General features: G+C 36.0%; 1 protein-coding gene across 1 annotated transcript in view; it reads left to right on the top strand.

The window, feature by feature from the left end:
- The window catches only part of LOC138847542 (endogenous retrovirus group K member 9 Pro protein-like), a 40009-nt gene extending 34685 nt beyond the window's left edge, over positions 1-5324 (top strand). The window contains exon 2 of the mRNA XM_070066677.1: positions 5275-5324. Coding sequence (XP_069922778.1) covers positions 5275-5324 — 50 coding nt within the window. The remainder of the gene's footprint in view (positions 1-5274) is intronic.
- The last annotated feature ends 11140 nt before the right edge of the window (positions 5325-16464 follow it).

Raw genomic sequence — 16464 nt, 5'->3', positions numbered from 1 at the left:
AGAATGCATTTCTAACTGATATTTTGCACTACCATTAATCAATGTCTCATAACATATACACTTAGGAAAAGATTCAACATTAAAGTAGGGTGATAAATATATATTTTAAATATTTTGGGCCAGCACTGTGGCATAGTGGATAAAGCCACCGCCTGCAGTGCCAGCATCCCATATGGAGGCTGGTTTGAGTCCTGACTGCTCCTCTTCTGATCCAGGTTTCTGCTATGGCCTGGGAAAGCAGTAGAAGATGGCCCAAGTCCTTGGGCCTCTGCACCCACGTGGAAGACCAAGAAGAAGCTCCTGGCTCCTGGCTTCAGATCAGCACAGCTCCGGCTGTTGTGCCCAACTGGGGAGTGAACCAGCAGATGGAAGACCTCTCTCTCTCTCTCTCTCTCTTTCTGCCACTCCTTCTCTCTCTGTGTAACTCTGACTTTCAAGTAAATAAATAAATCTTAAAAAATTTTTACTTGATATTCTTGATAACAGGAATATGTAGGCAGATATTTTTGTAGATCATGTATGTGTTATAAGAGATCAAGGTTTGTTTCTGAAAGTATGCTAAATATAAAGTCTTATGTGAGAAACAACGTAATTGAAAACTTAATAATACTTACCAAGAATTTGGATTTAGGGAATTATGTAGGAAGATGTAAAAATAATTCTGAAGTTTGAAGACTGAACACAGAAAAAAAATTGGTGATTATTACTAAAAAAATATTTTTGGCATGTTGAGAGTGAGGTCTCGATAGAACACCAAAATGGAAATAGCAAGCTATCAAACAGAACTATGAGAAAAGTATTTCAGAGCAGTTGGAACTAATTATACAAAAATCACACAAAAGCAATAGATATTTTAGATACTGAGATACAGAATGAAGTGAAATGAAATTAAGGGAAGAGCCTTACATTTAAAGAGCAAGAGAAGAAATAAAAATAAAAATATAAGTAAGTATTTAGCCTAACAGTTAAGATGCTTGCTAAGATGCTCACATCTCATTATCAGAGTGTCTGTGTTTGATGCCTGGTGGCTGTTCCTGATTCTAGCTTCCTGCTAATACAAATCTTAGAGGAGGCAGAGATGATGGCTCAAGTAATGAGTCCCTGCCACCCACATTGGAGAACTGGATTGAGTTCCCATCTCTTGGTTTTAGCCCTAGGATTCAGACTCAGTCGTTGAGAGCATTTGGAGAATGAACGAACAGAAGGGAGCTCTGTTTGTCTTTCTGTCTCTGTCTCTGTCTCTCTGATTCTCAAATAAAATAAACATTAAGAAACAGATGAATTATTTTTTTAAAAATTAGAAAAAGAAAAATAGTCTAGTTGAAAAGGTGAGAGGAAAAATATAAAAATGAGAGGTTACAGTTGATAAAGTTTAAAGCATTTCAAGAAGAAAGTCAAATTACTATCTGAAAAGGTAACAGCTTTGTAGAAGAGACACCACATAGATATATATTTTTATATGTGTGTGTGTGTGTGTGTGTGTGTTCATGATAAGATACTTACAGAAATTTGAGGATTGGCTTTTCCATTTCTGCAAAAAGGCTGTTAGAATTTTGATATAGACTGCACTGAATCTGTAGTTTGCTTTAGATAGTATTGTCATTTTAATAATAACTAGTCTTCTAATCCTTGAACATGGAATGTCATTCCATTTTGTTTATGTCCCCTTTAATTTATTAAAGTGATATTTTTCTGTTTTCATTGTATGGTGGTTTTTTTTTTACCTGTTTTGTTGAATTTGTAGGGTTTTTATGTTATTGTAAATGAAATTACTTTCTTAATTACTTAATTTCCTTTACAGGTTGTTAATTTTTTGCTGTATTATTTTTGTGTTGATCTTGTATCCATAAACTTTGCAATCTACAACTCAAGAACAAAATACCAAACAAATAAAAACTTCCAACCAAGGGACTTGAATAGATATTTCTTCACAAATATGCAAATAGCCAAATAGCACATGAACAGATGCTAAACATTATTAGTTATTCATTTAATTCAAACTAAATCGAGAGATACCACTTCATTCCCACTAGCAAGTCTACTTAAACAAACAAACAAAAATACAGAAGCATTCCATTTGGCAAGGATATAGAGAAATTACAACCTTTCAACGTTATTGTTGGGAATGTACTGTTCAGCAGCTGTGGAAAAGTTTGATAGTTTCTTAAAAAATTAACATAGAATTACCATATGACCTAGCAATTCTACTTCTAGATATATTCTAAAAAATGCCATTACTGAAAAAAAAATACTCGTATATAAATGCTTATGGTAGCATATATCAAATGGAAAGTTTTCAGCCCTAAAAGGAATTAAGTACTGATACATACAGGCATTTGGAGAGTGAGCTAGCAGATAGAAGATCACTCTTTGTCTCTCCTTCTCTCTAACTCTGTCTTTCTCATAAATACATAAATCTTAAAAAAAAATCATATGAGCTGTGTCTAATTTCCTTGAACCTAATCAATCTGAAGTTTACATTTAATGGTTAATGTTCTCCTTACTCTGTCAGATAAATATAAAACCTGATGGCAAGGGTTGATAATGTTTTAGCACAAAGAATTGGTGAATGGAAATTTCTGGCAGGGCTAATAAAATATATGTGATTGGCTATGGATTTTGCTTGACTGCCTTGATTAATATAATTATAAACATATCTTCCTCCTACAGGATTCTTTTATATACTGGTAATGGCACTACTTTATGAATTTTACATGTTTATAATTGCTTAATTTTTTAAAAATCTTAATTATGCATATAGCTGAAGTGTAGTGCTCAAAGGACTCTTATTGAACAACCATGGTTTTCTTTCTGGAAGAAAGTGGTCTTGTTGCAAGTCATTTTGAATCCCACATCTTCAGAAATATTATTATAATGTACACATTTTAAAATGATTGATCTTTTTAAATGGAAGAGTACCTAGGGATTCTGAAGCAGGCTCATTGATAAGTAGGCCGTCTGTCATACTACCATTTAAGGAAATGTCTTTGGTTTTGTGTTTCTATAAATGGACCATTTTAATTTGAAACATCTGTGTCTGACGTACAGTGATACTATATTATATAACTGTAAAAATCATTCCTCCTTAATGACTATTTAGAGTAAGTACCATCAAAATAGATGAAACTTTCTTTAGAGGAAACTCTCCCTTCCTCAGAGTTGAATAAAGATACCTTCTATCTCTCTCCAAGCAGGTGCAAAAGATACAGTTACAGCAGTCTTGGAGTTTGCTAGAGCTAAATTTTGTCATAAAACTTCATATTGCGCTAGATGTGCCATAAACGTTAAATGGGTACTGCAACACAGTCTGTAAGGCTGGAATGAAATGCCAAGCAATAAGCAAACCTACGAGTCAGAACTGATACTTCAGAATGTCAAAGAATGTGGTTTTAAAAGAAAACTTACTTCAATTATCTTACCGGAAAATAAAAACAAGAATAGAAAAAAAGTGTTCAAAACCAGTTTCTATGGAAGCTCTGGTCATTCTATGGGACTTTCACAGTCCAGTTGCCAAGTCTTTATCATCAAAATGAGTGGGTGGTATTTCAAGAAAATTGAATAACCCTGAAAATAAATGTTTAATAAGGTGATCTTTACTTGCTAGAGAAAATAAAAATTGAAATACTTTCCTAAGACTAATTTTACATCTCACGTTTCCATATATGTCATTCTACATGTAGTGTTCTGTTATTTACGAATGGATGCCTTCAACAGGTTTAAAAATATATTATGGGGTATTTTTATTTGGACAATTTCTATTACTATTGCTGTCACTGTGATTTTGTGAGGTATTTGAGAAAATTACAGTAATTTGTTAGCTTGTTATGTTAGGTTTGTGATTTCTTACAAGAAAATTAAATTTGATTTGAGAGAAGTAGGGAAATTAGTTGTAAAGTATAAGAAATCTGAAGTATAATCGCCATATAAAATGTATTCTATCAAGATTTCTGTTTGCACAGGCTTTAAGATGTTGTTGGAGCCTATAGTAACAGAATCTCTATGGATGTTACCCAAAGGCGAATTCATAAAGTCTTTGCTGGATATGATGCTTTTTAACTTATGGAGGAAGTGTTAAAGGAATTTATCAGTAATTTCAGAATATGAATGCTCAAGAACATTATATTTTACAAAATATTTTTAAAGATTTATTTATTTATTTGCAAGGCAGAGTGACAGAGAAAGAGGGCGAGACAAAGAAAACAGAGAGAGAGAGAAAGAGAGAGAGATCTTCCACCTGCTTGTTCATGCCTCAAATGCTTGCAACAGTCAGGGCTACGCCACAGCAACTCCAGGAGACAGGAACTCCACATGATCTCCTTTGTGGGTGGCAGGAACCCAAGCACTTGGGCCATCATGAGCTGCCTCCTAGGCACATTAGTAAAAAGATGGATTGGTAGTGCAGAGTAGCCAGGACTCAAGCCAGGCCCTCCAATTCAGGATGTGGGCATTCTAAGTGGTGGCTTAACTCATTGCACCTCAACACTTGCCCATCAAGCGAATTCTCTCAAAGTAGTTCTTGCATAACATCAACAATATTGACTAGCTTGAATTCCACACTGTCTGTCGGGCAATCCTCATTCAATACACTTTCTCACTCCTTAAAAACTAAAACCACAAATGGACTCTTGATTTCAAGGCCTTATGCAGAGATTTCTGTCTCTGGTAATCCATCATCCTTCTTGTTCTTTGAGTAATAACACCTAATTTCCTTGTATAGGATTGTCTCTTTCAATTGTGATTAGTCATTTTGTGATGGTTCATCAAAGTATCCATCCCTTCCTTAGCCAAATCATGGTTAAAAACCCATGTTTAACCAATTACAGTCTCTTTTGAGCAAACTGACAGAATGACAAAGTGGTTAAATTTTGTTTCATTCTAGTAGAAGCAGTGTAATATACCTGTTATGTGGATGAGTAGAATGTCCTAGTTGTTACTCCTTTTTTCTTTTGATTCTGAGACATATCTTTCACATAGACAGGTAGACAGACAATCTTTCTATTTAAGTTATTCAGTCATTTTTTTTTTTGCTTGCAAGCCAAGGATCTAGTTGACAAAATGACTTATAATACTACCCTTACAAGGTGCTTTTGAGTGTTAAAATAAGATAAGGAATAAAAATGCCTAGTATCATGTGAAGCACATAGGTGTCTATTAATATTAATGATAGATAAAATGAATTGAGCTTGGCAGAACTGAGCAATTCACAGATATTATCTCACTTAGTTCTCACTATGTATCTATGAAATACATTTTAACATTATTTCTGTTTTATAGGTGAAGAAATCGAGACAATGAGAGCCCAAACTCTTACTGCTAATAAGTAGCAATGTTGGGGTTTGAAACTTGGCAAATACACGAATATTTATACATTATATTTTAATCCTGTTCCTCATTTTCTCGTATGGGGGTAAAGAAGACCAATTGGTGAGATCCTTTTCTTTTTTTTACAGTGTTGAATGTCTCTAACTTCCATGTCACAAATGCTGTCCCTAACAGCTGTTTCTAAATAGCTTTGTGTAGTATTAAATATCACTCTATTAATTAGTTCTTTGCAAGATGTGGAGTCTGTTGATGGTCATTTATTGACTAGGTTATCCATATCAGTAATACCAGTTAGCAAGGTGTGTTCCCAAAGACATGTACTTCCTTCTCCTATGTGCAATGTGGGAAACATTTAAGTAACTGGATGCAACTGTATCTTCAGAATTACATACATACTAAGTCTATTTAGTTAAAGAAAACAGTATTTGAACTTTGGAAATATAATTCTGTTTTTCATAGAAGTGGAATGATTATGTCTTTTGTAAAACACTACTGCCTCATTCTTACTTAAGATTCTTCTAGGTTTCTCTCATAGCTACAGGCCTCTAGGGAATGGATCTAAGTTTTTTTTTTTAATTGCATATAATGAAACCCTTTTGATTTAGTTGCCATAGTAAACCAAATGCTACATTAAAAAATTGTAAGCAAGAAATAGGTAATTTTAGGGGCTGGCGCTATAGCATAGCAGGTAAAACTGCAACCTGCAGTGCCAGCATCCCATATGAGCACTGGTTCAAAACCCAGCTACTTCACTTCCGATTCAGCTTTCTGTTATGGCCTGGGAAAGCTGTAGAAGGCAGCCCAAGTTCTTGAGTCCCAGTACCTGCTTGGGAGACCCAGAAGAAGCTTTTGGCTCCTGGCTTCTGGCTTCAGATCAGAGCAACTCCAGCTGCTGAGCCCTTTGGAGATGGAAGATTCTCTCTACCTCTACCTCTGCCTCTCTGTAACTCTGTCTTTCAAATAAATAAATTAAGCTTTTTTCAAAAATATGTGATTTTACCATTTTTTCTTCATGTAGGCTAGAATGTGCTAACTGATCACATCTACATTTTTAAAAGATTTCTTTATTTTTCATTTGAAAGAAAGTGCTACAGAGATAGGATCATACACACATACAGAGAGAGAGAGAGAGAGAGAGATCTTCCACGTGCTGATTTATTCTTCAAATGGCCGCTATGGCTGAGGGTAGGCCAGGCTGAAGCCAGGAGCCTGAAGCTTCTTTGGGGTCTTCCACATGGGTGCAGGGACCCAAGCACTTGGGCCATCTTCTGCTGCTTTCGTAGGCACATTAGCAGGGAGTGGATCAGAAGTGGAGCAGCCATGTCTTGAATCAGTGGCCTTATGGGATTCCTGGCACAGCAGGTGGTGGCTTAACCAGCTGTGTGACAATGGTGGACCCTCACATCTACATTTTTGAGATAGCATCAGATCATCCTACTCTCTCAAAACAAATAATTCACCAGGAAAAAATATTGCCATATCAACTAGGGAGGAGAAGGGATGCTAACTGAATGCCATTTTAGGTTGGAATCAGCCATTTTTTCCCCTCTGTTGTCCTCAGGAAATTGTCTGATCAAGTGATCCTTAAAATACGTTGCATAAAGCTTGGACTCCAAGTCATTAACTGAATTGTCTCTTGAGGATGACAAATGATGTTTCACAATGCCTCTAGGTCTTTCTTTAGCTTCAGACACAATAAGGACATACTTAAATTTTCAAATAAAAGTACATTATTTTAAATGAATCTGCCAACCTTTCTAGTTAAGGAATATTTTATCCTTCCAATTTTGAATAAAACTTTGCGTATCTCAGGGATGAAATGAGAGATGATGGGTGAAAAAGAACGTATGTGTTGATGACTCAAAAGTCTGCACACCTCATTTTGGATTGGTAACCTTTAAAATGTTTTAAATATGTTTAGTCATAAAATTAGTCATTTTCTTACCACAGTTGCAGGAATCTTCTTTAACTGATAAAGTTCTGCTTCATGTTCTGAGGACCATGATTCTTTCATATTCAGGATATGGCATTATATATTTGTATATGTGCACAAAGGAATTTCATAAAATCCAAAGAAAAATGTAATTAAAAGGTATGTTTATTTTGATGCAAAAATTTTTTGAAACCCATGCAAGTTTTTTGATGATACATATTTCCATGAACTTTTTGAAGATTACTTGCATATTTCTTTCATATCTGAAGTCGTAGGAGTTCCCTATTAATTTAGTCTACAACTAACCTCTGATTAAGTTGATGAGAACTTTAATACATATTATAAACAAAAATACTTGCATTTTTTTTTCACTGAGTATTTATTAAGTACCTAGTACATATGAGGTTATATTCTCAGTTTTGATGGTACAGAAGAGAATGAAAAAATGATTCCTACTCTGGCAAGGACTACCAGTTAGTCATCCTGGCTTAGTGGTGTTCCTCAGGCTATTTGTATCTTCCCACTCAAAACTCCCAGGCTCATGTTATACTTTCTTTACATGATGGAGATATCAAACTTCTTCCTTTTGTCTTTTGTTTCTATGTTATTGTTTTGGTCCACACCCACCTCCATAAACTACTAAGGAATTGAAATCTAATTAAAAAAATAAAAATAGCAATAAAAAATGTAGGCTATAGTTCTAGTTCATTTTCTAACCTACTATGTGAACTTGGGCATCCCAGCATCTCAGTTTGTTCATCTTTATTGAATTTTCAGGAAGGACATCTGCAGTCTCTAAATTGCAATTAATTTTCTACAGGTTATTCATCTTCATGTGTCTAGCTGATAATTGGCCATTTCTTAGCTATCTTAACTATACATAATATTTGTTAAATGGATCCTATAAAGGCCTCTCCTAGGTTGAAATGCACTAGAACTCTTGTTCATATGTATCACTTTATCTCAAACTTGAATTTTCTTTTTTCTGTATTACTTAAGCCATTGTTTTTCTCTATTCTTTCTTAAGCTCCATTTCTCTTCTGGCTCTTACTTTATCTTCTCAATGATATTGCATACTCTTGGAGACACGCAGGGCTCAACAAATGTCTTCTTAATCCTCAGTGATTTCCAGATTGAATGCAAGATGTTGCTAATTTTGACTTTTCTAAACAGTGAGTAATTTCTTGGATAACTATGGTCCATAAAGTATTAACAAAAGTATGTCATATACTAAAAAATTTCTTCTTTATTTGAATCTCTAATTTAATTTGCATCATGTATTTTGATTGGCTAAATGTGGCAACCCTTGACTATCTATAGGACATTTGTTACTTACATGATCAAATAATAATATATGCATTGGTCTTTCATTGTCTCTGCAATATTTGCATGCTATATTTCCAATTGCTACTGTATTTTAAAAATATATTTACTTTTGCCATTGATAGTTTTATGTCTAAAATTGAGTATCACCCCCCCACACACCTTTATTTTACAGGTCTCAAATTCGAAGCTTTATCTTATTCCTTTTTGACTGCCACCCATTATATGCAAAACTTGCCAAGTCTTCTTTGCAATTGAGTTCATCCATTCATTTCCACATTCCTCACTACATTTGTGCCTTGTGTAGCATATTATTGAAAAAGTGAAAAGCATACTTATCAAATTTTTAGATGGTCCAACTTACAAATGGGCAATTAATGTTGCAGGACAAGGAAACTAGAATCCCTTGACTGATAGACATAAACTAATGAAAAGATATAAAGTAGAGATAGATGAAATGTTCTGCTACTTTCCTTTTTAAAAAAACAGTTGCAAAAGTAGAAGATGGGAGAAAACTTACTTGCAATGCAATTTCTCTGTACCATTTTATTTTTCTTCCATTGCTAATTATTTGAATTTTTTTAATGTGTATTAGGCTATGTTTTAAATGAATTCTAATTTGGTTTTCTCAACAGCCTTCTAGGGTTATTGTTAGTATTTTCTCTATTTTATGGATGAGAAAAAAATTCAGAGAACTCCCCCATGTTATTAGCACATTATATAATTGCTTTATTCATAATCTCACCACACTGTAAATAACACAAATTCACTTTAAATAGTTATTGTGACAATCATGGGAGATTGGATTAAGATGGTGGAGTAGGGACAGAGCTAGTTGCTCTAGTCTACGAGAAGATATTCTAAAGAAAATGGAAAGAGTGCAGTCTCAGTGAAGAGTTAGGCAGAAAAAGGCAGCGGAAACTCTACACAAATTGAGGGACACAGTGAACCTAAATGGAGGGTGTGGACACACACAATTCAGGACCCCAACAGCTGAGAACCTCTGAACCAGCATTGGAGAGTGAGGTGACACCAGACTGTTGCAACCCAAACCATTGGCAAAAAAGCTGCAGGAATAGCCTAGAGGGAATCTGGTATGGAGTCACATGGTAGGTAGTGTACCTGCCATACTAGAGGAGAAAAAACAAAGGCCGGGACACATTTTTCTCTCCCCAATCAACCTGGAACAGTGTCCTGTAACAAGCCAATAGAGAGGGGGTGCCATTTTGGACATACATAACAGCTATGCCAGCCGGGGTCAATGCCCAGCAACAAGTCAAGCTGAGATTCCTGAGTCTGGTGAGAAGAACAAACAGGGGGCTGAGTGTTCGTGATTGTTGGAGGCTTGTGTGCCAGGACTGTTTAAACACTGAGGTTGAATGAGAGGACTCAGGGTGTGGCTGGGACTTTGGGCAGTCACTGTGGGAGGCTCCACACACACAGGGCTCCCTGGTTACCTGGTAAAGGACATTGCTAGGGAATCTGAGATTACACTGAGGACTTCACAGATCCTTTGTGTAGTCCTTATGGCAGAGCGGACAAATAATATACCCACTGTGGCAAGCGCCCACGCACCAGAAGGGTACTATACAATGATTAAGGGATCAATTAAAAAGGAAGATGTAACTATTTATAAATGTATATGCACCTAATTAGAGGGCACATGGCTATTTAAATGAAATGTTAATAGATATAAAAGGGAGACACAGACTTTAATACAGTAGTAATGGGGGACTTCAACACCCCACTTTTAGCAATAGTCAGATCAATGAGACAGAAAATCAGCAAGGAAACAGCAGGGTTAATTGATAGTATAGAACAAATAGACCTAACATGTATCTACGGAACTTTTCATCCTACAGTTGCATAACACAGATTCTTCTCACCAGTGCATGGAATTTTTCTAGGATTGACCATCTGCTAGGCCATAAAGCAAGTCTCAGCAAATTCAAAAAAATCAAAATCATACCTATATGCAACTTCTCTGACCACAATGCAAGAAAGCTGGAAATCAGCAATTCAGAAATCTCTAGAATATATGCAAACACCAGGAGACTGAACAACTTGTTTCTGAATGAATGGTGGGTCATAGATATAAAAAGAGAAATAAAAAATTCTAGAAACAAGTTAAGACAACAATACAACATATCAAAACTTATGGGATACAGTAAAAACAGTGTTAAGAAGAAAGTTTATAGCAATTGGTACTGACATCAAGAAACTGGAAAGGCATTGAATAAATGAGCTATCAATGCATCTCAAGGATCTAGAAAAACAACAGCAAACCAAGCCCAAAAGTAGTAGGAAAAAGGAAATAATTAAAATTAGAGAAGAAATCAGCAAAATTGAAACCAAAATAAATAATACAAAGGATCAACAAAATGAAAAGTTGTATCTTTGAAAAAATAAATAAAATTTCTACACCATTGGCCAATTAACAAAAAAAGGAAAAAGACCCAAATCAATATAATTAGAGATGGAAAAGTAAATGTAACAAAAGACACAACAGAAATAAAAAGAAGCAACAGAGAAAGAAAACTACAGACCAGTTTCCCTGATGAACATACACACAACACTCCTCAACAAAATTCTAGCTAGTCGAATCCAATAACACATCCTAAAGATTATTCACCCAAAGTGAGATTCATCCCTGGTATGCAGGGATGGTTCAACATTCACAAATCTATCAGTGTGATACATCACATTAACAAACTGAAGAACAGAAACAATATAATTATAGCAATAGAGCAGAGAAAACATTTGACAAAATACAACACCATTTCATGATGAAAATTCTAAGCAAATTGGGTCTAGAAGAAACATCCTCACCGTATTCAAGGCAATTTATGACAAATCCACAGCAGCGTCCTATTGAATGTGGAAACGTTGGAAGCATTCCCACTCAGATCCAGAACCAGACAAGGATGCCCACTCTCACCATCGCTATTCAATATAGTCCAGGAAGTTTTAGCTAAATAAATTAAACAAGAAAAAAAATCAAAGGGGGTACAGCTTGGGAAAGATAAAGTCAAACTATCCCTCGTTGCAGATGACATGTTTCTATTTATAGGGGATCCACAATACTCCCACAAGAGATTATTGGAGCTATAGAAGAGTTGGTAAAATAGAAAGATATAAAATCAGTACCAAAAAAGTCAATACCCTTTGTTTCTCCAGAGAATGCCATGGCTGAGAAAGAACATCTAAGATCATACCCATTCACAATAGCTACCAAAAAAAAAAATCAAATACATTTGAATAAATTTAACAAAGTATATCCAAGGACTCTACGATGAGAATTACAAAACATTGAAACAAGAAATAGAAGAAGATACAAAATATATGGAAAAAACTTCCATTTTCATGGGTTGGGAGAATTAATATCATAAAAATTCCATTCTTCCAAAAGTGATTTACAGATTCAATGTTATACCAATCAAAATTCCAAAGACATTCTTTTCAGAGCTAGAAAAAAGGCTGCTGAAATTCATATGGAAGCACAGGAGACCCCAAATAGCTAAAGCAAGCTTATACAACAAGAACAAAGTCAGAAGGGTCACAATAGCAGATTTCAAGACATGCTACAAGGAAGTTATAATCAAAACATCCTGGTCCTGGTACAAAAACAGATGGAGAGACCAATGGAAAAGAATAGAAATGCCAGAAATCAATGTAAGCATCTACATCCAACTTATATTTGACCAAAGAATTAAAACCAATCCCTGGAACAAGGTCAGTCTCTTCAACAAATGGTGCTGGGAAAAGTGGATTTCCATATGCAGAAGTATGAAGCAGGACCCCTATCTTACACCTTACATGAAAATCCATGCAAAAAGGATTAAAGACCTAAATCTATGACCTGATACCATCAAGTTATTAGAGAACATTGGGAAAAACCTGCAAGACATTGGCACAGGCAAAGAGTTCTTGGAAAAGACCCCAGAGGGATGGGCAATCAAAGCCAAAATTAACAAATGGGATTACATCAAATTGAGAGCTTCTGTACTGAAAAAGAAGCACTCAGGAAAGTGAAGAGGCAACAGACAGAATGGTAGAAATTCTTTGCAAACTATGTAACTGCAAAAGGATTAAGAATCAGAATATGCAAAGAGATCAAGATAATCCACAACAACATAACAAAACCACCCAGTTACAAAAGGGACAAAGGACTTAAACAGACATTTTTCAAAAGAGGAAATCCAAATGGCAACCGACACATGCAAAAATATTCAGGATCACTAGCTGTCAGGGAAATGCAAATCAAAACCACAATGAGGTTTTACCTCACCCCAGTTAGAATGATTTGCATACAGAAATCCACAAACAACAAATGCTGGTGAGGGTGTGGGGAAAAAGGTACCCTAATCCACAGTTGGTGGGAATGTAAAGTGATAAAACCACTATGGAAGACAGTATGGAGATAACTCAGAAATCTTTATATAGACCTACTATATGACCCAGCCATCCCTCTCCTGGGAATTTACCCAAGGTAAATGAAATCAGCAAATAAAAGAGTTGTCTGCACCCCCATGTTTATTACAGTTCAATTCACAATAGCTAAGACATGGAATCAACCTAAATGCCTGTCAACTGAATACTGATAAATTATAGGAAATGTACTCTATGGTATATTACGTAGCAGTAAAAGAAAAATGAAATCTGGTCATTTGCAACAAAATGGATGAATCTGGAAAACACCATACTTTGTGAAATAAGCCAGTCCAAAGGGACATAGACCATATGTTCTTCCCTATCTGCGATAACTAATAGAGCACCTAAAAGGAAATCTGTAGAAGTGAAATTCACATTTTGATAAGCAATGACTTGAATAGCCCTTGTCTTGACTGTCAGAAACAGTTTTTCTTTCTTCTTTATATACTATTTGTTGAACTCTTTACTTAACATAGTTAATAATATGTATATAAAGTCAATTGAAATTGATCTCAGTAGAAAATAAGAGTAGTAATAAGAGAGGGAAGATTATGTTTGTAACAGTAAAGCTGTATAGTTCTGCATATATTCCTACAGTCTTACTTCTAAGGGCACAGTTTAAACACTTGCCATGGGACCCTAAATCTCTTTAAGCTGGGTGGTAAAAATGTTGTCTTAAGTGTTAAAGTGATCATATAGGTAGAATTAAGTGTTAAAAGGATCATATAAATGAGCTCAAGTGTCTGGCAATAATAATAGAATTAAAAAGGAGAGAATATGACAACAGAGGAAACAGTCCACACAGCAGACTTATAGAATGACAATTGTTTTAAATAGCACTCTGACCTCAGAATCAGCCCTTAAGTTATTCTGGTTTGGCTGAAAAGCCCATGAGAGCATTTCAGGCATGGAAAGCCAAGACACTGTGGCAAAATATGTTCTACATGTAGGATCTCTGTGAATAAGACCCAAGTGGAAAGAAACAGTCATCAAAGAAGGATGTACTTTTCTCTGAAGGGAGGAGAGAACTTCTACTTTGATTACGGCACTGCATAAATACTGCGAGAAACTGTGGTTTCAAAAATCTTCCACAGGGGCCGGCACCATGGCTCACTTGGTTAATCCTCTGCCTGTGGCGCTGGCATCCCGTATGGGCACCGGGTTTTAGTCCCAGTTGCTCCTCTTCCAGTCCAGCTCTCTGCTGTGGCCCAGGAGGGCAATGGAGGATGGCCCAACTGCTTGGGCCCTGCACCCACATGGGAGACTAGGAAGAAGCACTTGGCTCCTAGTTTCGGATCGGTGCACGCCGGCTGAAGAGGACATTTTGGGGGTGAACCAATGGAAGGAAGATCTTTCTCTCTGTATCTCTCTCTCACTCTCTAACTCTGTCAAATAAAAAAAAAATTCTTCCTCAGCTTTTGGTAGCACATGTCAAGAGCCTATGGTGATCAGTGACATCATGCATAAGAATGTTAATTGTTAAATTAACAATAGAAATCATTGTGCACTTACTTCCCATGCAGGACTTCTGTCCTCAATGACTTGTAATATGAGAAACAACTGTAAAACTTGTTCTCAATTTGTGTGTGTGTGTGTGTGAAATTGTTGAAATCTTTACTTAGTGTAGTGTTGGTCGTCTGTTTATAAAGTTAATTGAAAATGAATCTTAATGGAAAATGGGACTGGGAATGGGAGAGTGAGGGAAGAGTAGGTGGGGTGGGATTGGCAGTGAGAGAGTGGGTATTTGGCAAGAATCACTATATTTCTAAAGTTGTACTTTTGAAATTTGTACTCTTTAAATAAGAGGTTTCTTTGGGAAAAAATAAATAGGTAACGGATAAACTGAGTTGTAGTCATACAATGGAAAATGCTCAGGATGAAAGAATCAAACCACTTATATACCTAACAATTTTGATAAATCTCAAAGATGTGGTGATGTAGTGCAAGCATAAATGAAGTGACACTTTTAAAATAAACTTCAAAAAAGTTTAAAAATGTATATATATTTAGGGATTGGAGCTGTGACATAGTAGCTAAAGCCACGGCCTGTGATGCTGGCATCTCATATGGGCAATTGTTGGGGTCACGGCTGCTTCCAGTCCAGCTTCCTGCTACTATGCCTCAGACATCAGCAGAAGATGGCCCTGCTACCATGTGGGAGACCCAGAAGAAGTTCCTGGCTTCAGTCTGGCCCAGCCCTGGCCAGTGTGGCCATCTGGGGAGTGAACCAGTGAATGGCAGACCATCCTCTGTATCTCCCTCTCTCTGTGTAACTCTGCCTTTCAAATAATGAAATAAATATGAAAAATGATATATATGCATATTTATTTTGATATACCTTTCTGTTTGGTTTCCAAGTGATGCAGAATTCTTTTGTTTTAAAAGAAAGATTTATTTATTTTGGAAGGCAGAGTTACAGACAGAGAAGGAGAGTCAGAGAGAAAGGTCTTCCATCTCGTTGTTCACTCCCTAGATGGCCACAACTGCCAGAGCTGGGCAGATCTGAAGCCAGGAGCCAGGAGCTTCTTCTGGATCTCCTATGTTGGCACAAGGGCCCAACCACTTAGTCTATTTTCTACTGCTTTCCCAAACCATGGCAGAGAGCTAAATCAGAAGAGAAACAGCTGGGACTAGAACCGTAAGGGTTGCAGGCACCACAGGCAGAGCTTTTTAATACAGGAGATTATAATTGGATTCAGATATTTCTAGTAGGGGCTAGATGTTGTCTGTTGATTTAGTTGTACTCATAGCACAGATTTTTTAGTATAGCAAGAAACTAATACACTTTTTAGTCGCATTTTTATACTCTGAATAAAGGAAAAGAAAACATGATAGTTGTTGATATGGAAATAAGCATGAGAGCTTATTACTATTACATACAATAATGCTGACTCTTTCTGCTCTTGGAGAGGACAAAATACATAGAAAGGAACTGTGTGCATATGTCCAAAAAGAGATTTGGAGGAACAAGCAGGGGCATAGTCACACAAAAGGATGCCACTCCTGAAGTGAAAGGAACAAACTGCAAATACACACAAGTTGGTGACTTTCAGAAACTTGATATTTTCTAAAAATGCCATATTCCGCAGAGTTCACTGTATGATTCCTACAGTCTGAAATACAAGAACAGGCATGACTGACTTATGATCATAAAGTTGACAAAGTGGTGCTTGTGTGGAGGTGAGGTGGGTGAGGCAGAAAGGCACAAGAAGAAACTCTCTGGGTGATGCAGCTATTCTATAACTTCTTATGCTTGATGTTTATGTGGATTTATACGGCTGTCCATACCCAAAACATGTCATATGTCTGTATTTTGTATGTGAATTATACTTTCACACGTAGGAATGATATAATGGTATGAGAAAATACTCAAAATACCATAAGGAATATAACAAGATTTTATTAAAATTAATGATATTCAGTGTATATATTGCTTATAAAGTGTAAAAATAATG

This window comes from Oryctolagus cuniculus, chromosome X (assembly GCF_964237555.1).
Source record: "Oryctolagus cuniculus chromosome X, mOryCun1.1, whole genome shotgun sequence".
Lineage (NCBI taxonomy): Eukaryota > Metazoa > Chordata > Mammalia > Lagomorpha > Leporidae > Oryctolagus > Oryctolagus cuniculus.
The sequence above is the reverse complement of the archived record's forward strand: the minus strand, read 5'-3'. Positions and strand labels throughout refer to the sequence as shown.